At 45.5% G+C, this 23,006-nt stretch overlaps 2 protein-coding genes across 6 annotated transcripts in view; one reads left to right on the top strand and one right to left on the bottom strand.

Annotated features, from left to right (window-relative positions):
* Nucleotides 1–10,412, top strand: LOC101348786 (RNA-binding protein 4B). Of its 3 annotated transcripts, none has more exons than XM_004383679.2 (4): nucleotides 1–161; nucleotides 822–1,245; nucleotides 6,612–7,288; nucleotides 9,802–10,412. In XM_004383679.2, exons 2-3 carry the CDS (start codon nucleotides 834–836, stop codon nucleotides 7,277–7,279), a joined length of 1,080 nt encoding a protein of 359 aa, XP_004383736.1. In that variant the 5' UTR covers nucleotides 1–161; nucleotides 822–833; the 3' UTR covers nucleotides 7,280–7,288; nucleotides 9,802–10,412. The 3 variants fall into 3 exon arrangements, with proteins under 3 accessions (XP_004383736.1, XP_023593945.1, XP_023593946.1); XM_023738177.1 differs by lacking the exon at nucleotides 9,802–10,412 and adding an exon at nucleotides 8,875–9,349 and having other exon boundaries at nucleotides 77–161; XM_023738178.1 differs by lacking the exons at nucleotides 1–161; nucleotides 9,802–10,412 and adding exons at nucleotides 207–229; nucleotides 8,875–9,349.
* Nucleotides 9,669–23,006, bottom strand: part of LOC101349220 (RNA-binding protein 4) — a 21,858-nt gene continuing 8,520 nt past the window's right edge. Inside the window, exons 3-4 of one of the 3 annotated variants that reach the window (XR_002825212.1) lie at nucleotides 19,800–19,889; nucleotides 9,669–10,507 (exon numbers count right to left, since the gene is read on the bottom strand). Coding sequence is in view for 2 of the 3 variants with exons in the window: in XM_023738174.1 (XP_023593942.1) it covers nucleotides 10,485–10,507 (23 nt within the window). In the remaining variant the exon portion in view is untranslated. Of the gene's footprint in view, nucleotides 10,508–18,755; nucleotides 19,890–23,006 lie in introns of those variants that run through there. The other 2 variants (XM_023738174.1, XM_023738176.1) reach the window with 2 other exon arrangements.

Consider the following 23,006-nt stretch of genomic DNA (forward strand, 5'->3'; position numbering starts at 1 on the left):
GGCTCCCGCGAGGGGAAGGGGAGGGCGGCAGCGCGCACTCGCGCGTGCGTGAGCCGGCGCGCGAGAAAGGGCCCGGTCGCGCCGAGGCTCGAGCGGCCGTCGCCATTTTGTAGGGTTCTCTCTGACGCGGGAGCCGCCGCCACCGCCGCCGCCACCCGGAGGTACGAGACGGGTCTTGCGGGTGTGTGGAGAGCCCGGGGGCGGGTCGGGCCGGGCTTCTCGCGGACCGGTACGGCCCAGGGTTTGGGGTTCACTTCTTGCTGCGGGAGGTCCGGGGAGACAACTGGAGGAGGCGGGTCCGGGTCTCCGGAGGCGGGGCAGGGGTTGGCTCATGTCTTTGTTGGGGCGAAGGAGCTGGAGGTTGGACGGGTGGGGGGTCCCAGATTGGACCCAAAGGGGAGCTTTTCATTATTAGAATACCTTGAAAGGTGATACCGCGCAGAGGAGCGGTACACAGATTTCCCTCCAAAATCTTATTACCCGGGACACTTAGATATGTGCCTCTCACCTTCTGCTTTGCCTCTTTCCTCTTCTCCCACCCCTAAAAAAGATTCCTTTAAGACGTGAAACAGCTAAACCTGTTATTTAAATATGCCTCATTTTACGGAGACGATCTCCGACCTCTTGTTTGCATCTGTCAAACTCAGCTTACCCTACTGCTTGAGAACAAACCTTTCTCCCTCTATTGAGAAAGAATAATGGACGTCTGTGTGAGGGTCTCGAAAGTGCCAAGAACTTCTCTGGACGATTAAACTAAAATGCAATGCACTGAAATTTCGGGCCCACCCCCGACTTTTGAAGTCTTGTGTCTTCTCTCCCAGGCTGTTGTCAGGATGGTGAAGCTGTTCATCGGAAACCTGCCCCGGGAGGCCACAGAGCAGGAGATCCGCTCACTCTTTGAGCAGTACGGGAAGGTGCTGGAATGTGACATCATTAAGAACTACGGCTTTGTGCACATAGAGGACAAGACGGCGGCCGAGGATGCCATACGCAACCTGCACCATTACAAGCTGCACGGGGTGAACATCAACGTGGAAGCCAGCAAGAATAAGAGCAAAGCTTCAACCAAGTTACACGTGGGCAACATCAGTCCCACTTGCACCAACCAAGAGCTTCGGGCCAAGTTTGAGGAGTATGGTCCTGTCATCGAATGTGACATCGTGAAGGATTATGCCTTCGTACACATGGAGCGGGCAGAGGATGCGGTTGAGGCCATCAGGGGCCTTGACAACACAGAGTTTCAAGGTGAACTGCCCTGGGGACTGGGTGGCAGAGCTGGGTGGGGTCTGGCTCAAGACAAGAGGAGAGAACACAAGACTGTGGGGCCGGTGCGGTGATCTCTTTCGTTCTGTTTTAGCTGGAAATGGTAGACAGTGTCATGTTTACTACATGAGTCCCTGGGTGGCGCAGATGGTTAAGCTGGACTACTGCCTGAAAAGCTGGCAGTTCAGACCCACCCGGAGGCACCTCGGAAGTAAGGGCTGGTGATCTCCTTCCAAAAGATCACAGCCTTGGAAACCCCATGGAGCAGTTCTACTCTGCACACTTAGGGTCACTGAAAGTTGGAATCGACTTCATGTCAGTGAATAACGACACATTTACTGCTCTTATGCACAGTTTACTCTGGAGAATGGAAACGCTTCCACTTTTCAGGTTTGCCAAGACACTTCTCAGCAACTGCTTAGGATCACAGACTGGGGTTACTTTATCCTGTAGGCATCCTTCATTGTGCGCTCTTGGGAATTTAATCTACCTTAGCAAATAAGTCCCTCCTGGAATAAGGGAGGGAAACGCTGGTGGCATAATGGTTAAGTGCTACGACTGCTAACCAAAAGGTCAGCAGTTCGAATCCACCAGGCGCTGCTTGGAGACTCTGGGGCAGTTCTACTCTGTGAGTCAAAATCGACTTGACAGCAACGAGTGTGGTTTGGTTTTGGGGAGGATGGAGGTCTATGGTTGTCCTGCTTCTTTTGTTAGGACTGGAAGATTTCTGTTGGAGGGTTTCAGTGCTTGAGATTTGTACTCTTTCCTGCCTTGGGTGATAACGTAGTGGTGGAAAGAGATTAAAAAAAACATCCAGAGAAAGCCTTATTTTATACATTTCAGTGGTGAATCTGGATTTGGGGGTGTATTTTGTGGGTGCTCAAATTTGCTCCACCTGGGGACTATACAAACGGAGCACAAGGGAAAAAAAAAAGCCCAGACTGTTCTCCACCTGCTGTTGATTAACCCTGGGGGAAAAGGAGACACCTAAGGAGAAAACAGACATTTCTAAAAAGTTTAGAGTCAGTGGGAATTAGGGTGCTGCTTTTGTAGAGATGCCAGTAAGAGCAGCGTAAAGCGTATCTTCTATGCACCAATAATAAAGGGCGTGTGTTGTCATTAATAACACCTGAGATCATCCGTGGACCCACTAGAACTGTGCTGAAAAATGTGGTAGCCACTAGCCACATGTAACTGTTTAAGTTAATTGAAATTAAATGTTTAAAATTCTTTTCCTCCGTTGTACTGGCCACATTTCAAGCACTCAGTAGCCACATAAAGCTAGTGGCAACCATCTTAGCTTAGAGATAGAACATTTCCGTCATTATAGAAAGTTCTGTTGGACAGCACTGCTCTACAAGTTTTTTGTTGACAGTATCATTTTGGACCACACACATTCACATCACTTTTCTGGTATGTAAGTCAACACCCTTTTTGTTTTGAGTGCCACTAGAGGGTTCTTAAGAAGTACATAAGGGTCCTCTGCTAAACCTAGAGAAGAGATTGAGAAAGAAGTACCGGGAGAAGAGGAAATGGTGGCCAGAAAAGGGTTAGAAAGTTGGCAGGTAGTTGAGATTGGGAGAGAAGCACCATCAAGTACCTTGGGCCCCAGCCTGTGGTGCCCTGACTTTGAGCTCCTCTTGGGAGAAAAGGACAGAGTTGTAGATACTTGGTACTTAACTAGTCGTATGATTTTGGACACGTGATTTAACCTCTCTGCTTCATTTTCCCCGCTTATAAAGTAGAGGTAGCAGTCCTTGCAGTACCTCCCTCACAGGCTGGTCGCGAGGCTAGAATAAGGTAATAGATGTGAAAGTGCTTTGACAGTGACAGCATTATATGATGAGAGGTGAGTGTGGCGTGCACAGGAGCGCTTCCATTATGGTTAGAAAGTTATTTAAAATGGGACCGTTAAGCTTTCCTTGTGTATTTACTTATTTATTTTATTACTGTTATTGTTTTGGAATGGGGTTGCATTCCAAGTAGCTTTAAAAACGATCCTTCATTATTTTCATTTGGGCAGAGAGGGAGATCATGATTGGACAATGGAGAGAAGGAAGGAGGGATTCTCTCTTCACAGACAAAGCGTAAACAAAATGCAGTTAAAGTTAGGTGCAAACTCTGCATGGCCTTACTTTTTTAATATACGATTGGATAAAAGGAAAAGAGAAAAGTCTGTATAAGGGAAATTAGTTATTTGGGGGAGTGGCTTGGGAAGGAGAGTGTATTTTAATACAGAAGGTTTAATTACTTCCAGAAACGTATATCTGAGTAACATACTGATCCATGAGGTTTTTTAAAATGTCATTACTTCTTTAGAGTAAACTGAATTGGAAAAGAAAACTCCTTCATTTGGTTTTCATATCCTTAGCGAGGCCCCTCTGGAGAGAGCACTCTGCTCTGGGTTAGAGGCATTTTATCACCGACTCTTGTTTTCCCAGATGACAAGAGCAAGTTTATCATCGGGTAATAAGTTGCAGTTTTACGCAAAATACAATCTAGACACCAGTTTGCCACATTTCTCAGTTTAAAGCCTTTTCCGTCGTCTCCTACTAATGAAGGTGGCCCTTGAAGAGTGCCTCTGGGTATCTTTTGAGCCTTTATTTCTGTAGGTTATGATTACCATTTCATCCTAGCATTGTGACTTGTAAACAGAAGCAGCAGAATCTGGGTTTACCCGGGTCTTTCTGGATCTGTTTCCTCCCTACAAACAGCAGTGAATTGAACTGCTGTTGAATTAGGAAATGATTTGCTTTGGAAGACCCTAAAGAAGCTGTTGCCAAGTAACAGTTTGGGCAGCAGAGTTGGGAATGACAGTAAGCATTCAGGGGGCTCCTGTTCTCTTTCTCGGTGTAAAGAAGCATTACATCAAGCACAAGTTGGTATCACTGCCCACCCCTTCCCCCCCGGCCTTCTCTGGGCTCTGGCACTGGGGCAGGAGCTCAGAAGTTGGGGCCCAAAGTTTCTCACCTCTGTCAGCATTTTAATACTGTTTTCTGTTCCAGCTTTCAAAAGAAAGCACTTTATTGGGCTGGTTTTCTGGAAAGTGTTGGCAGCAGATATCAGTAACTTTTGGAGGTCTCAGAAAATCTTCAGGCTTTTAGCCTCCCCACGTGTAGTAGGGTGGTGAGATTTAATCTTGCCCTCTTCTGTGGCTTGGTCCTTAAGACAATAGAGTATCTGGGTATTTTTCAATTGTTATAAGAACTTTAGGAAATGAAAAGCCCAGTTAATACCATTGGAAAGATTATGGAGTGGGGGAGGAACCTACCATGTCTATTAGAGATCTTTTAGTTGTGGGTAAAAATGTTTTTATAACTATGACGGGGCTAGATTTTGCTACAGATGGTCACGCAAGCTTATGCTTCCCCACTCTCTAAACATAGAAAAACAGGAGTGAAGATTGGATTTAGTAACAGAAACATCAAGAAAAAAATCACAGGGCTTTGTTTCTCCAAAAAACGAACCCAGAATCTGTAGACGCGAACAAGTGCAAGTTTGATTGGATTTTTTGCCCCTTAAAATGTACTTCTTGGACTCTGGATTGGCTGATTTTTAGTTTAGCATAGTTACTCTGACTTCAGAATTCGAGTATAATTGTGTCTGTCACAGCTTAATGTCACCATGCATATTTGAAAGCCAAGCAACTTGGAATCCTTTATTCTAAATTTTAGGGAACTCTGAGTCGGAAAGACTCAACAGCCCTGGGTTTGGTTTTGACACGTGAGAGAGAAACTGAAGCAGAAATGTCCTAAGCAGAGTTAACGTTGTGGCCCTTAATAACTGCGAAGAGTTAGAACGGGAGTATTTCAATCTGAGAAAAAAATGTGATGACTACATGCTGCTTTCCGAGAGTTTCTGCCATTTGGTATTTGTGTAGTCTCTCAGTGGTGATGGTGGATGCTGCATCTGTACTAGCAGCTGGAGGTAAAAAGCCTAAACACCTTTGTTTCTGCTTTAAAAAGGCCAGTACTAAAAATTGGGGTGGTAGAAATCTTAGCCATTTGGGCAGAAAAGAGTCTAAGGTGATTCGACTGCACTGACCCACTCCCTTCTCAGGCTCAGTGCGTGGCTCTGTTCTGGCTGCCGTCCTGGATCGAGCTCTTTCTAACAGGATGGTGGTGCGCGAGGCTGCATCCAGAACAAGGTCTGTTACAGAGAGGGCAACTTGCTGGTCGTGGGGGGGCGGGGGTGTCTGTTCTGAACAGCCCTTCCAAGAGGGACACCCAGCCCCACTGGTCTCTACGTTCTGTACTGGCTGCCTTTTGCTACAGTTTGAAAAGCACTGGCTTGCTCTCCAACGTCTTAATACAGTTTGGGACGAAGTTGCTGCCAAGAATAATCCTTTTTGCAAACCACTTTTAGAATGCCTTGGACACTTTCAGCAGCGAGGGTCCCTGGGTTTGGTGCCACATGCCCTGGGCGATGAGCAGTTTTTCTCTTAGCTGTTCTCAGTGCTGGGCATCCTGAAGTGCAGCTGTTTGTATGGTGCCCAGAGGCCTTTAGGCAGAGGCTGCATTTTCCTAATCTTCTGGAAAGAATATCAGACTTTGGGGCAGGATGAAGTGTTGATCATTCCATTACCTGGGACCAGAAGGGGCAGCATATTGCCCCAAAGAAACTGGCACTACTTCAGGATGTTTCTAACTTTTATTGGTGATGAAGTAGTTTTCCATAGTAGGTATGGATTCACCCTTGCTGACAAAGGTGGGGGTGGGGGTGGGGTTGAAATCTGGAGGGTCTCATAACCCCCGCTGATGCTGGAGAGAAGCAGCTGATGAGCCAAGTACGATTTGTGTACTTGACGTAGAGCGCCCTCTGGTGACACCTGCAGAAACGGCTGAAGTAAACAAGCTGGAAAGAAGGTTGCTGAGATTTTTAAGCCACAGTAAATGCTCAGGCCTTATGTGCCCATAAGTATTAATCAGTAGAGGTTGGTAAGATGCTTTCCAAATCCTGCAGAACTTTGGTTGTGTTGGATATTTGATTTGGAAGTAGTGGCAGGTTTTGAGTCACTGTTACTAATTTAACAGCCTTAGCAGTGAGAAGTGGAAACTTTCCATTTCTGTAGGGATGAGGGGAGGAAAGTTTTGGAAATACAAGTAGGAGGAACTCTGGTTTACTGCTGGGATAAGTAGAAAGTTGACTGGTCTCTGAGGACTCATGTTTTTTAGCTCTTATATGTATTAAAACTTCATTTCAGCTGCTTTTGGCGGGGATTGCTGCAGTAGGTTCACAGGAGCGTATGCGTGTCTGTGTGCCTTATGCCAGCTAGTTCCCTTCCATCTGGGGGAGGATCGGGAAGGTTAATGAGTTATCACAGATCTTCTTACATCTGTTTCCTCAAGGCAAACGAATGCACGTGCAGTTGTCCACCAGCCGGCTTCGGACCGCGCCCGGGATGGGAGACCAGAGCGGCTGCTATCGGTGCGGGAAAGAGGGGCACTGGTCCAAAGAGTGCCCAGTAGACCGCACGGGTCGCGTGGCAGACTTCACTGAGCAGTACAATGAACAGTATGGAGCAGTTCGCACGCCTTACACCATGGGCTACGGGGAATCCATGTATTACAACGATGCATATGGGGCACTTGACTACTATAAGCGTTACCGGGTCCGCTCATATGAGGCGGTGGCGGCGGCAGCGGCGGCGTCCGCATACAACTATGCAGAGCAGACCATGTCCCATCTGCCTCAAGTCCAGAACACAGCTGTGACCAGTCACCTCAACTCCACTTCTGTTGATCCCTATGACAGACACCTATTGCCAAATTCAGGCACTGCTGCCACCTCAGCTGCTATGGCCGCTGCTGCTGCCACCACTTCGGCCTATTACGGAAGGGACAGGAGCCCCCTGCGCCGCACTGCAGCTGTGCTTCCCACAGTTGGAGAGGGCTACGGTTATGGGCCAGAGAGTGAGCTGTCTCAGGCGTCAGCAGCTGCACGGAATTCTCTGTATGACGTGGCTCGGTATGAACGGGAGCAGTATGTGGACCGAGCACGGTACTCAGCCTTTTAAAGACTGGAGGTGAGAGCGGGGTGGGTGTGGTTAAGATTCTCTTTAGTTCTCTTGAAAGAGACCCGTGCTTGATAGAGGAGGCTAGAGCCACCTCTTTGCTGTCGGGACAGTATCCAAAAGGCACAATTATAGTCTTAAACATTTCTTCAGTTTAAGCCAGAGATTCATTTGGCCTGTTGATGTTTTTGTGTGTGACTTCAACCAACTTGTTCCTTCTGAGAGAATAACAACATACTCAATTTGTTAGTGAGAATATTGTTCTGTAGTCAGATGTGAGCAGATCTGGGTTTCAGACCGGTAGATAAGGGGACTCCCATTTGCTGAGTGCCCTCTGTGTACATGGTATCATTTAATCTACACAGTAAGCCTCTGAGGTCTTATTTCTTACAGGTGACAGAAGTAAGGCTAGTAGAGGTTAAGTATTTTGCCCAAAGTCATTTGGTAATCGAGAGGTAGAGTCAAGATTCAAATTCAGGTCTGGCTGATTACAAAACCCATTCTCTTTCCACTATAAAAATCATTGTGGTTCAGGAGTTAGTAATGAAGGGAGGATTTTAACTTTAGACTTCCAGTTTGCTAATAAAATTGCTTCTTGGGTCATTAGCCTTTATCAGGGGAAACTATTCTTATATGTCTGTAAGCCAAAGAAAGCCCTATAAAGTTTAGGTGGTTCAGTTCTAAGAGCTTGCCTGAAAGCTGATTGTTTTGACGCCTCTGTCCCATGAGAGTCCCTTCTCTATATTAGTAATCCAGAGTACCTTGTTCTGCACGTGCCCTTCCGTGTAGCCTTTGATGCTCTCATCTAGAACCTGATGCTTTCCATTTCTTCTAGCAATTTTTGTTTTGTTTTCTGTTTAAGGGAGGAGCATTTAAGGAATTAGATAAGCTGGTAATCTTCCAGTGTGTGTAAAATCCCATTCGTGGTGACCCTGAGAATTTCCTTTTTCCTGCTTCAGGATATGTATACCACAGGTGTTGGAATGGCGAGAATAATTAGGAGTATTAGAGACTGATAAATAAACCTCTTCATCTGAGTGGAAAGGGCTCAAAACAACTTTATATTCTCATGATTTTTCTTGTACCTTGAAACTGAGCATCACTTGAATTGGACGCCCGGTGGTTTATCACTGAGTTCCCAGGATTCCCAGCTTACCCCTTGGGTTTATGTGTAAAACAAAACCAACCATGGGAGTTTGCCCTTTTATGTAAAGTGAAAAGCAAATATGGTGTGAACTTGTCATAGTTACATGCTGTATGACCATGACAACAAGACTTGGGATGTCCTGAGACCATTGGCAGCAGGGTGTGCTCGTGTATGTTGCGCAATCTTACAACTTTTATGGTTTGTCGTCAGTTTTTACTTTGCGCATCTGGATCCACCACAGAGGAAGATACGCCTCTGAAATAAGATGGTATCAGCTATCAGATAACATCTGTTTCTCTCAAATATGTTTCAGAGTTAAACAGTAAATTAGGACATTGTGGTCTTTAAAAGAGTATTGTTAGGGTATTCCTAAGTGATTTTTTGACTGTGGGCAGTGGTTGTTGAACTAACCTCTTTTTAGTGATGACTTTTAAAGAAACTTACCTTCCAGGTGTGAACCTCAAATGGACTGAATAACCCTGAGTTGGTTGCAGTCCCAGGAGCCTGATGTTAATGAGGCTGCCAGGATGAAATACTCCACAACTGTTGGGGAGCCAAATTCGGGTCTCACCCTAGCAGAACTGATCCAAGAGCGTCACAACTTTTGAAGTCGATTGGCACAGATCAAGACCAAGATTTGGCCCTTGTCTGTAATAAGTAGAGGAACTTGGTGTGAGTTAACTTTTTTTTCCCCCAACCATTGGTGTCTGGAATTCCCATCATCAATGGAAGTAGTAGAAAATTGTAGGAGTGATTTCTTTTGATTTGGAAAGAGAGATCTGGCCAATTAGGAAAGCCACTGGAATTATGGCTCTAAATCTATGACAGTATGACATGTAGGTGTGTTGGAGACGGGTGAATGACCACTCCTTGATACCCTACCCTTTGTGATTGTCATTTCTGAAAACTGGTGGACTATGAAAGATTAAAATGAAACAAATGTAGAATAGTGCAGTTGGCCATTTTTGAGATCTGGGCGTCTTCTGCTGTTCTTGAACTCAAAAATTAAATTATGGTTCTTGATAATGGAATATTTGTATGTCCTTTGTTGCAGTGACAGTAGCCCTGTCACAGGGGTTGTCTTGCCTAAAAGATGGGTAAGAAAATCAGAAAGATGTATTTATCACCAACACAGCAGTCCTCCAGATAGATTGCGTCTTGTCCTGTATATAGCTATAAGTAGATTCCTATATAGAGTGATTAGTAGATTCCCAGGTAATTACATGATAGAAGTTTGATCCACACTGACTTGGTTTTGTTTTGTTCTTTTTTTTTTTTTTCTCCCCCTGGAATACAGGACGGGACCGGGGCCCCTGTACTCGGAGCCGAGCTGCTCCCCTGGCACTGTGTAAGCCTCTTGTGTTGTGCTCTCTTTCAGGTAGGATAATTGCGGACTGAACCCTCCCTCGGGCTGCGGTCATGTATGAGAGCTTGCTCCGCGCGGTCCCCTTTGCCGGGATGTTTCCATTGCTTCATGTTTCAGTAAACAAAGGAGTTTGTGACCAACTATGTTTTCTTTCTTAATTCTTCTAAGTTGACTTTTCTTCCTTCCTGATACTAGTCTCTGTAGCCTTTCACTCTGCTCCTTATATTCTCAGCCTCTGAGCAGCCCTAGGTAAGGAGTATGCTGGCACCCCCTTTTTCCTGTACAGTGGATCCCCTCTTACCTTGCTTTCCTTAAGTTGAACCCTTCTCCCTGCCTACCTGCAGCACTTCCTTGCCCTTTAGAATGACCATGTAGTGGCAAGCAGCCTCTCACTCTTCTGTTAGCTCTGGACTCTAACACAGAAGCTAATCTTCTGACATTGCTAGGACCATTGGGTGTTTGGGTGGGGTTTTGGTTGGTGGTGTTTTGTTTGTTTTGTTTTTTATGTCTGACCTGTGATCGTGGTGCAGCATTAGCTGAAATTGAGCCTTGTTTTGAACTCCACTCTTCCCGCTTTTTTTTATTTTTTTATTTTTTGACAAATAAACGTTTCTAACACTTAAGTATCTTTTTGTGCTTGTGTGATTGTTATTTACCACCAGTATCTTTTGGTTCCTTCCCAGTTGTGCTCAGCCTCAAAGTTCAAATGACTGGACAGCTGAAATGTAAAGTAGGAGAATTTAGTGAGGGGAGTACTATGGCTTCAGCAGTGGGTGGGGAGCGGTTAGCCACCATCTTGGGCCACTGAGAAATATACTGGCAAGGGAGACTGCTTCCCTCTAAATACCCAGAGCTGCTGCTTCCAATTTAAAGGCTAGCAAACCCAGTTTAGTAGGTAAGCTCCCACAGAGAGAAGCCTGCATCCAGGAAAGGTTACCCCACCGTGTCTACAAGGACCTTTCTGCTTGCCTCATAGTTTTCTGGTCCAACAGAAGAACTTCCCTTTGGTATGTCATGCTAAAATGAAGACTGCCTAATTCATAATAAAGAGTGTACATTTAACCTTAATTATGAACTATTTTAAAAATTCTCTCTTCCCATGCAGATATGCTAGCGTTAGGCTTTGGCTAAAAAGAATAGGGTAGTTGTGATTGATCAAAAGGGGGGATGTGTACATCATAATGTTTTGAGCCAAAAATCAAAGAGAGTATTGATGATTAGCAGTGATAACAACAATCTAATAAAGTGTGTGTCTGTCCTGTTTAAAAGACTATTGTGGACATTTTATTTCTTTTTCATCACTTTGAAAAAAACCCACTGCCATCAAGTAGATTCCAACTCATGGCAACCCTATAGGACAGAGCAGAACTGCTGCCCCATAGGGTTTCCAAGGAGCAGGCTGGTGGATTCAAACTGCCAACCTTTTGGTTAGCAGCCTGAGCTCCTGTCATCGCTTAGGTCCCTGTCAAATGAGTTTACTGATGGACTTAACCCTATTTAAGCTTTATTGTATCCTATACAGAAATGCTGGCATGTAAACTCTGACTCCATGTAATATTTTACCAACAATTATATAGTGTTTCCCTACATACATACATATTTTAAACTCAGAATAATCCTAAGATAGGTGAAGAGTTTTTCCTGATTTGGGTAGTAGGACACTACAATCTAGAGAAGTTAACCTGTCCATGCACACACCGCAACTAATGCTGTACCCAAGGCCTAGGGTAGCTCCAGCATTCCCCAGGAAGGCAGGACTGTCCCTGTTTTACAAAAGGGAAGATAAGGCAAAGATACTGGGATTTGCTTCTGATTGATCTGCAAGGCATAGGAAGAGCCAAGCAATAATTATATGCAGGTTGTGGTTTTGCTGGTCTCACCAAAATATCTGGTCCTCCTCTGCTAGGTTCTGACCAGTCTAACGGAGCAGTTTAGCACATCTTGATTTCTCTCATTGACAAGAAAAATAACTGGCTTCTGCAAAACCGTTTTACCTCAGTACTGTCCAATGAAACCTTTGGTGATGATGGAAGTGTTCTATATCTGCATGTCCAGCCTAGCCACTAGCCACCGGTGCCTACTGAGCGCTTGAAATATGGCTAGTGCAGCTGAGAAACGGAATTCGAACTTACGGCTAGTGGCTGCTGTACTGGACAGCACAGTTAGAAGGTGAAAGCAGTTCTTCAGGTGGGGAGAGAGCCTTACAGAGTTGTAAGATTTTTCCCTCAACAAATCCTTTCACTCCTCCAAGAGAGATGCCTTGGCAAAGGGGTTAGTTTTCAGCCCTTGTAAGAGGATGTTGAGGAACAAACGTTCGTTTCTAAGCCTCAGTTCTTACATGAGAAATTGCATTTTGCAGGTACAAAAATCCCTTTTCGCCAAGTGTCTCGTGATAGACCATTTCAGCTCCTTGAGTTCAGGATCTGGGGACATGATGAATGGGACAGAGGTGGTTCCTAGTAGAGGCAGACCTTGATTACATTGTGACAAGTACTGCGGAGGGACAAGTACAGAGTGCTGTGAAACTGTATAATAGGGACGGGCGGGGGCAGGGGGTGCTCTTCCAAGTAGAGGAAGCAGCACATGTGAAAGCCCCTGGTCAGGAGAGCAGGGACACCCACTGGGAACCAGGAAGTGAATTGGCAGGAGAAGCCGTGCAGTAGAAATCTGACAAAGTAACGGGGCACCCTGTTAAGGAATCTCATTTGTACCCTAAGATTAACTGGAAGCTGTTAAAGGGGGGTTTTGGAGGTAACAGGATCAGATTCACTTTTCTTAAAAGATCACTGATCGGAGAGGGATAAAAGCATTATAAATGTGAGATTTGGTCTGACACGTCACAGGTCTCCTGTTATGTCAGTAGATGGGATGTTTTAAGTGAAGAAAAAACACTACATAGGAAAGGACCACACGTGAGGACTTGTGATTCAGGGGCAAGCAGAAGTGGCGGAGGTGGGGTTTAATCCCGAGGTTGATCAGACGATAAATAATGGGGTGGGCTTTGCTTCTCCCAACCCATTTGCTGAGTGCCTGGGGCAGAGATGAGACAAGGCTCAGAGAGCTTAGGAGACAATTGAGAGACAGGATGGTAAACTGGTTAGCACACAGGTCTGAAGTCAGGCTTCCTGGGTGCAAGGGGGCGCCCTCAGGGGAAGAGGGAAAGGTCTGGGAGATGAGTTCAATCAGTGCCTCAGGTCATCGAGGCCTTTAAGGATCCAGGCAAATTCACACCGCACAGGCCCTACAGATTAGATAACTCATCCCTCCTCTCCGCCTATCCACAAGAGCCCATTATTGGCTCTTCCAGTAATGAAGGCCCATCATTGGCTCCTCCAGTAATAAGGCCCATCAGTGGCTCCTCCAGTAATGAAGGCAACTGAGGTTCAGAAAAGTGAAATGGTTTGCACCCTGCCGCCAATACACAGCGGTGAGGAAAAGGCCCCTGATTCCAAATCAAGTGCAGCAAAAAGCTGCAGTAAGAAGCTACTGAAATGGAGCCAGCAGATGGCAGAGGGGCCGGCAGTCCTAAGGGCTGACCCTGTCCATTGAGGGGTCAGTGAGTGGGGGCAGGTTAAAGAAGGAGGTAGTTCAGCCTCTGCATTTGGCAAGGCTAACCAGGCTGCCAGTGATGGAGGACTGCCCCGTCCTTGACTATGAACATTAGGAAGACGTGGTTAGTTATGGAAACAGCCTTCCCTCCTGCACCCCATGGGAAAAAACGTTTGCCGTGGAGCCCACTCTGACTCATGGCGACCCACGTGTGTCAGAGTAGAACTGTGCTCCATAGGGTTTTCAATGGCTGATTTTTCAGAAGTAGATTGCCAGGCCTTTCTTCTGGGGTGACTCTAGGTGGACTCAAACTGCCAACCTTTCCATAAGCAGCCAAGTGCGTTAACCTCTGCACCACCTGGGGACTCCCTCCCCAATCAGGTATCACCATATTCCCTCTAGGGCTGGGGTGTGGCCAGTCCACCTCAGTGGTTGAAAATTGGACTTCACCTCTCCATCTGGACACAGTGAGGAATTTTGCTGGCGATCAATTTAGCTGGGAGCATGGCCACACTCCAGGGACCTCGCCACGCCCCCTCCTTGAGTAGCACTGCACTCAGCAGCACGGGGAACTGGGTGGCAGTCCGTGAGCCCCGAGGAGCCCCTCCATGCCTACCTTGCCCCCTGAGCTGGCGCCCTCCATGGATGGCCCGGAAGAGCCTCCTCCCCTCTGGGAGCCTGCAGGGAGACCCGGATGGGGCGGGAGAGCATGTGCCCCTGGACTCCGTATCCTGGGTGACTAGGCTCTGAAACTGGACTGGCGGAATTTAACTCCAGGCCCTTTGTGTCCTTGGGCAAGTTCCTTAGCCTCTCTGAACCGGTTGCTCACGTGCAGAGTGGGGTAATTCTCTACCATCCTCTTAGAGTTGTTGGATGGGAGCTCACCAACTAATGGAGTTAGTGGACACTCAACTACACAAATAAACCTGTGATGGCAGTAAACCCATCAAGAGGGCAAATGTGCCAGGCAAACAGGCCCACGGGTGACTAAAGCGGGGGCCAGGGGCACCGAGGGCTCTCGCAGCACTCTCTCCCCAGTCCTCCCAGGAGTCCAGCTTCCCCTTCTTGCCCAGCTGTGGGAGCTAGAGACAAACCAGCCCAAACTCTACCCTTAAAAAAACCAAAACCAAACCCATTGTTGTCAAGTAGATTCTGACTCGTAGTGACCCTACAGGATACAGTAGAACTGCCCAAGGCTGTCATCTTTACTGAAGCAGAATGACACATCTTTCTCCTGCAGAACAGCTGGTGGGTTCGAACTACCGACCTTTCAGTTAGCAGTAGAGCACTTTAACCACTGTGCCACCAGGGCTCCTTATAACTGGGATAAAACAAACCAAACCCACTGTTGTCAGAGTGGATTCCAACTAATAGCGACCCTACAGGACAGAGTAGATCTGCCCCATAGGGTTTTCCAAGGCTGTTAATCTTTACGGAAGCAAACTGCCACATCTTTCTCCCACGGAGTATGGAGCAGCTGGTGGTTCAAACCACCAACCTTTCAGTTGGCAGCCGAGCACTTTAACTGCTGCACCACCAGGGCTCCTTAAGATTGGGATAACCGAAAAAAACCAAACTTGCTGCTGTCAAGACGATTCTGACTCATAGTGACCCTACAGGACAAAGTAGAACTGCCCCATAGGGTTTCCCTATAGGACAAAGTAGAACTCCCCCATAGGGTTTCCCTATAGGACAGAGTAGAACTGCCCAATAGGGTTTCCAAGGAGAGGCTGGTGGATTCAAACTGCCAACCTTTTGGTTAGTAGCTGAGCTCTTAACCACTATGCCACCAGGGCTCCAAAAGTGCCACAAAATACACAAACTGGGTACAATGGTATGTAATAATGGGAGGAGGGCCTCTCCTTAGCTAGAGGTTGTCAGGGAGGGCACCTCTGACACTTGAGCCTGAAGCTAAGACCCAAAGGATATTAGCCATAAAGGAGTCAAGGGGGAAGATCTTTCCAAATAGAAGAGGATGGGTGAGGGCCCTGAAGCAGGAAAAGGGTTTAGTGTGTACAGGATCTAAAAGGATAGCCAGCATGGTTAGAAAAAGGTGTGTGAGGGAGACAGGGCTTAAGATGATGTTGGAGAGGTGGGGAGAATTCAGACATTTCAAGGCATTTCAATTAAAATACGATGGGAAGTTGCTCCATTCGGGCTACTGAATGGAGATTGAATCAAAGGACAAGTACAGCAGAGGGGTCAGGAGAAGGCCCCTATAGTAGACCTGGTGGGAGATGATGCTAAGGCCTCCACTGTGGTTGTGGCAGAGACATGGAGAGAAGCAGCAAAACTGATATAAAATGTGCTGCTGAACTGGGTGAGGGGGAGTGAGAAAGAAGGGAAGATTCGAGGATGACCTCCAGGAATCTGGCTCCAGCAGCCAAGTGGATGGTAATGCCATTTAAAGAAGGGAAGACTAGAGAAGAAATGGTTTTGGAGTGGGGCAACTCAAGAGTTCTATTTCAGACGTATCAAGTTTGAGATATATTAAGATGTCAAGCAGGTCTTTGGACCCTGAACCTTGAGTACAGAACGGTTTGGGGCTGGAGATAACCAATTTGAGAGTCTTAGCATCTAGATCATTATCCAATAAAACTATAACATGAGCCACAAATGCAAGCTATGGATGTAATCTGACATTTTCTAATAGCCACATTAAGAAAAGTAAAAAGAGGTAAAATTAACTGAATTAATTTTAATAATGTATTTTACTTAACCCAATATATTCCAAAATACTTCAACATGTAAACATTAAGAAAGGGATGAAATGTTTTACATTCTCTTTCATACTGTTTTTGAAACCCATGGGTGTTGTACACTCACAGCACATCTCAATTCAGATCAGCTACATTTTAACTGCTCAACAGCCAGATGTGGCTGTGGCTTCCCTATCGGACAGCACACTGTAGATGTATACAAAGCCAAGGGAATTGATGAAATCACCTGAAACAGGGTCTGTCAACCTCAGCACTATTGGTATTTGGGACTGGACAATTATCACGGGGGTTGCCCTGTGCACGGTAAGCAGCATCTGCAGCCTCCACCCACTAGATGCCAGGACCATCCCCAGTTGTAACAACTGACAATCTCTTCAGACGCTGTGATGTGTCCAGGGTGGGAGGTAGGAGGGAAATCACCCCAGGGAGAGAATTACCAACCTATAGGGAGAGTGCAGAGGGAAGGCGGCCCAAGGGAGCATTGGGGAACTCCAGCCTTTGCATCTGCCATGAGCAGTGTGCAAAGGGAATTAAAAGGAACAAATTCTCTGGTTCAGTTTTCCTAAGACTGTTGGTCCTGGGGAAATGCAAGGAAGAAGTCGGGTGGTTTCATGTGAAACTGCAGAGCTCTCCTTCCCAGCAATGGAAAAACCCGGCCAGTGTCTGCAGCAGCAACATGGAGAGGACCCTCCCACAGGGACCTCTTTTGTTACATTTTTCTCCTTTCTGACCTCCTCTGCTTGACAACCAGTAACATTTTCCTGCCCTCATACTGTCCTAAAAACTTTTTGTCAGCTTTCTTTTCACCCGGAAAATTCGTATCTGCTGTTAAAAGAAAACATGCCTTTACCAGGGCTATCGAGGGGAACGGCTGGTGCTAATGTCAAAGTCTGACATGTCTTCAAAGATCAGAGTGCAGTGCGGCTGAGGCAGTAAGCAAGGGGATAGGAGCAGGGGCTGAGCTGTGCCATTATCCAACGTACATTTTAAAGGATCACTGCGGTTGCTGTATTGTCAATAGACACGGATCTTTTCCTTGAATTAGGCTTCAAGACCATTGGTACAATATGTAACTTATCTAATTCCCTTAATTAGACCAACACCCAGTTTTTTAAAAAGCAAAGACTATAAAGAGACAAAAAGGAAATACAAATGGCTCTTAAAAATATAACGATCAGCTTCACTTATTACTAAAAAAAAAAAATAGATGCTAATTATAACTACACTGAGATACCATTTTTAACCTATCAGGTTGGAAAAGATCAAGTGCATTGGTGAGGGTATAAGGGAACACTTTCAATACTCTGCTGGTGGAAATATAAACTGGATTGATTTCTGAGAGCAGTTTGACATGTAGCAAAATGTAAAATGCCATTCCACCTTTAGGAACGCAGCCAAACATATCCTGTCTAAAACATGCCACAGACATCTGGGGTCTTGGAGGCTAGCAAGCAGCCGTCTAAGATGCATCGGTTGGTCCCAGCCCACCTGGAGCAAAGGAGAATGAAGAACACCAAAGACACAAGGAAAATAAGAGCCCAAGAGACAAAAGGGCCACATAAACCAGAGACTTGATCAGCCTGAGACCACAAGAACTAGATGGTGCCTGGCTACCACCAATGACCACCCTGACAGGGAACACAACAGAGAGTCCCTGACGGCGCAGGAGAAAGGTGGGGTGCAGAATTCAATTTCTAGTAAAAAGACTAGACTTAATGGTCTGACTGAGACTGGAGGGACCCCAGAAGACATGACCCCCAGACTCTCCGTTAGCCCAAAACGAAAACCATTCCTGATGCCAACTCTTCAAAGAAAAGACTAGACTATAAGACATAAAATGATACTCATGAAGAGTGTGCTTCTTAGCTCAAGTAGATACATGAGTCTAAACAGGCAGCTCCTGTCTGGAGGTGAGATGAGATGCCAGAAAGGGACAGGAGCTGGCTGAATGGACACGGGAAGTCTGGGGTGGAAAGGAGGGGTGTGCTGTCACAGTATGGGGAGTGCAACTAGGGTCACAGAGCAGTGTGTATATAAAGTTTGGTATGAGAAACCAACTTGAACTGTAAACTTTAATTAAAAGCACAATAAAAAAAAAAAGAGCATAATGCTCAAGGCAGACTTTATTAGTTAAGCTAAAAACTATTATTCTGTTTTAGATGATGTTGGGCTATTTTTGGTTTAAGGTTTAAAGATTACCTCAGGGCAATAGTTTCAGGGGTTCAGCCACCCTACGTGGCTCCAAATAGTCTAGAGTCCATGAGAGTTCAGAATTCTGTACTGCATTTCCCCCTCCCCCCCTTCTTGATCAGGATCCTTCTATGGAATCTTTGATCAAAATGTTCAGTAACAGAGGCTAGGCACCATCCAGTTCTTCAAATTGTGTGGCAAAGGAGGCAATTGTTCAGTGGAGGCAACTGGCCACACATTCCATATCCTCCTCCTATTCCTGACTCTCCTTCTTCCTCTCTTGCTCCAGGTGAATGGGGACCAATTGCTGTGCCCTGGATGGCTGCTTACAGGCTTTTAAGGCCCCAGGTGCTACACAACAAACTAGGATGTAGAACAGAAGCACTAAACACATTATTAGGCCATTTGACTGGGATGTCCTATGAAACCATGACCCTAAACCTCCAAGGAACCAAATCCCATGAGGTGTTTGGTTGTACATAAACAGCCTCAGCAGCTACTCTACTCTTTTTTTTTGGCCATTGTTGTAAGCATAGCTATCACACAACTTTTGCCAATTCAACTTTTTACAGTGTATAATTTTTTGACAGCAATTACAATAATCAGTTGTGCAACCCTACCCTTAATGCGATTTTCCAGCACTGTTAACTTCCCTTTTCCCCATCCCTCCTGCCTCTGTAACCACTAATAAACTTTGGGTTCTAAATAAATGAATAAATAAAGAATGCCACTGATTTTAAGGTGCATTATTACTGTATATGCCACTAAAAATAGAACACTGCCAATTAAATTATGGGCTGCATGGCTGTTGGGACACATTCAAATTTCAGACATTACAAATGTGGGAAAAACATGAGTCTAAGAATTGATGACATATAGTACTTATTGCTATCCTAAAATCTCCTATCACGCCATCAATCTTTGGTGCTTCATGGAGGCAGACATTCAAAGCCCCGCTCCCTGCTTCTTCTGGGCCTTCTCTCTCACAGGTGTGCCATGCTGGCACTCTGCAGGAAACTCCTTTTGGCATCTTAGCTCTCAGGCTGCTGCGTTGGCTTTCCAGAAAAGCTTTTATTGTTTGCTACTGAAGTTTGTCCTTCGAACTGTTTCGATTCTAGATGTCCTGATGTCCTAGTTCAGCTCAAACCCCTAGGTAAAAGGCATTTTCCTTCCCCTTGCGCTAGCCTGGATTAGACTGGAAGTTCTATACTAAGGAAGCTCTCAACTCTTAAGCTCAGGGTCAATATTCCTTACATAATGAAATTCAGAGAGGCCTCATTTTGTCACGTAACTGAGTGCAAAACAATGCTGGACACGGAGGTACTGAAGGAAACATGTAGGTTTGGGCCTTAGTGAAGAACCAAGCCCTGGCGGACAGAGCAGATACTCAACACCCCTCTGTTGGCCTTGCCAAGTCAAACAGCGGTGATAAAACACTCAATTCAGCTTGTATGGTTCTTCTCACTAGCTAAGCCCTGCCTCCTTTTGTGTCTTATCTCCTTGACAGGCTGGGCGCACCACCCCTGCCTCACATCTTAGGGTGCTATATACCTGCCATGAAGTAATACCAGTCTACTCCTGTCAGAAGTTCTGCATCTGGTGAGAGGTTGGAAGGTTCTCTATTAAACCATCATCATCTGGCTTAAGACAGAAAAGAGAGCTGTTAGCATGACAAAATGTTGTTTTTATCAAAATATTACATGAGTATGGTTTAACAAAGCAAACACAAGGCTTTAAAAAGTCCCCTGCCGCCCCCTTCCCAGAGGCAAGTGATGCTAGCTCTTTTCAGCTGTTCCTTACCTTTACGCGTCTGAAAACAACGCCCATAGTTCTCCACTTACCACTTCCAGGAATTACCTATTGATTTCTATTATGGAACAGGGAGGTTTTGCTCTTACACACATTGCTCCACCCATCCGCACTTCCCCTCCCTCATCCTCCCAATTTAATCAGATCATAATTGTTTCCCTTTCAGTGCTGCCTCTGTAATATCATTCACAATTGAGCCACATAGTTGCATTTCACTGCACATTTTTATTTACTCTGGAGTTAATATTTACCATACTTTTTCACTTATTGTCTATGCATCAGTAACTCAAGGAGCCCTGGTGGCGCAGTGGTTAAGTGCTCAGCTGCCAACCAAAGGTCTGCGGTTCGAACCCACCAGCTGCTCTGCAGGAGAAAGATGTGGCAGTCTGCTTCCGGACAGGGCAGTTCTACTCTATCCTACAGGGTCGCTATGAGTCAGAATTGACTCAATGGCAACAGGTTTGGTTTTGTCAGTAATTCAGCCCCCAAACTCTCCAAATGAACAGAAAATTCCATCCACATATTCACACACAGTATTTGTCTTGGAGACATCCCCTCCTGGAACTCAGCTTTCTCCTGGACTACTGCTCTCCAAGCCAACAGCAGAGCAGTTCTGGGACTTCTCGCGGTCATCATTCTAGGATGTCCTTTGCCTCTGCTTGAGACTGTGTCAGGAACTCAGTACTGAGCAAACCTGACTCCAGTAGTTTGAAGCAGCACTCACCGCCACAGTTCAAATGGTCTACTTCTCATTACTCGATCCCCCTGGTCCAGTTTAGTACTGATGCTGCTCTAGGGTAAGGAGCCTGATTAACTCAGCGTTCACCCACGTCAGCCTCAATTTAGGGGGTGCCTGGAAGACTTTAAGTCAAAGTTATGCAGTCTAATACCAAAATCAAACCCCAAGATCAACCTGAAAACCTTGCCCTCGTAAGTCCTCTGACACTCCCAGAGTCAGGCTGGGCTAGAAATCACAACAGAATAGTGACCATTTCCATCCCCTCCAGACTTCCAGGGATACATCAGTTATCCGCACACCCAAGACCAACGGAAACCATCTTGTAGAGTCAAGGTGAGGACAGGCACTGTGATGGTTAGTTTTGTGCCAACTCGGCTGGGCTACAGTGCCCAGGTATTTGGTCAAACACTAGATGTTGCTGTGAAGATATTTTGTTAATGTGATTAACATTTAAAATCAGTTAATTCTAAGCAAAAAGGATTACTCTCAATAAGGTTGGTAGACCCAATCCAATCAGTTGAAGGCCTTAAGAGCATAAACTGAGGCTTCCACCTCAAGACTATAATATAGATATCCTATCAGTTTCCACCCTGCCTGACCTAAGGATTTCAGACTTGCCAGCCCCCACAATCATGTGAGTGAATTGCTTACTTCTTTCTCTCTATATATATATCCTCTTAGTTGTTTCTCTGGAGAACCCTAATACAGGCACCATGCCTTATTCATCTTTGTATTCTCCACAGATTGACTTAAACATAGCAGACAATCAGCAAGTTCTGAGCGAACTGCAAACCCAGCACTCATGTAAATGTTAATCACACTTTACTGAACAGAATAACAAATGCTGGAAGACTATGGAAAACCAATATATTAAAAGGTATTATTATTACTCTTGAAAAACTACTGTATCACACCTGAGGTAGGTGATAGCAGTAGAACCTCATCAATTACACAGAGCAGACTGTCTGGCCTCAAGAGGTAACACCTGACTGGAAACTTAAAAAGTAGTAATGTCAAGACCTAAATTTTAATATTGAGCAATCAGTGACTTAAAGCCTTTCAAATCACCTCTTAAAGAAAAATTAAATTTTAGAATTCACTATTTTTCCATTTTCTTAATATTTTTCCTTTCAGTAATCAGTGAACTTAAAAAGAGCTACATCATGAACGTAGCATTAAGCCAGCCTAGAATCTGGCAGCCATGGAAAAACTGCTCGTCTCTTACAGGGAGATCAGGCTCTTAAAGCAGAAAGCAAGAATGACTCCCTTTAATAGCATCAAGGAGTTAATTTTAACCAGCTAGTTTTATAATGTAAAAATACATCATTCTACCCGTTCAATCTACTAGGAGCCCTGGTGGTGCAGTAGTTAGGCGTTCGGCTGCAAACCAGAACGTTCAGTGGTTTGAATCCACCAGCTGCTCGGCAGGAGAAAGATGTGGCAGTCTTATTCCGTTAAGATTACAGCCTTCGAAACCCTACGGGGCAGTTCTACTTTGTCCTATAGCATCACAGAGTCGGAATTGACTCAACGGCGAGTTTTTGGTCAATCTGAGACATCTCAGCACCTCAGAAAAGCCTTCACTGACCATCCATCTAAACAGAACTCTCCACTTGACATTATGTACTTATTCGCCTCCCCTACAAAGATATAAGCTCCAGACTCAAAATATTTGTTGACTCAGTGAACAGTTAGTCTCCACCCTTTGAAAGTTGCCAGCTCCACCATCAGACCAAAGGGTATACTGATTAAAAGTGTAGCTCAACAGTGAGTCCGAAAAAAGGGAACGAAGTAGGTACAACCCTCCAAGAGAAGCAGCAGTAGTAAAGAAAACCAGCCCAGCTAGGAAGGAAGGGGGGAAGAAAAAAAAGACAAATGCAGGGAAAGGACCTACTATAGAAGTAAATTATTTGTGTTGCTAACAACTTTCTATCTCGAAGAGCTAACAGCTATACCCCCACCCCGAATCCCTTATAAATTCCTGGAATGCTCATCTTAATCTTGATCTTTCACCAAAACCAGCTTCCATGTCCAGCAATTATTTATATATGGGGGGAAGGGGGGCAGGATAAAAAATTTTAATAGAAAAATTGTTGCTGGGAGAATTAAATGAGTTAACACGTAAAACACCTGCTAAGCGCCTCACGTGTTCAATGAACTACATGCTGTTATCAGTTACAGAGCCATCTCCAGTGTCAGCCATCTATGGA

This window comes from Trichechus manatus, unplaced genomic scaffold (assembly GCF_000243295.1).
Source record: "Trichechus manatus latirostris isolate Lorelei unplaced genomic scaffold, TriManLat1.0 scaffold00113, whole genome shotgun sequence".
In the NCBI taxonomy this organism is placed as follows: domain Eukaryota; kingdom Metazoa; phylum Chordata; class Mammalia; order Sirenia; family Trichechidae; genus Trichechus; species Trichechus manatus.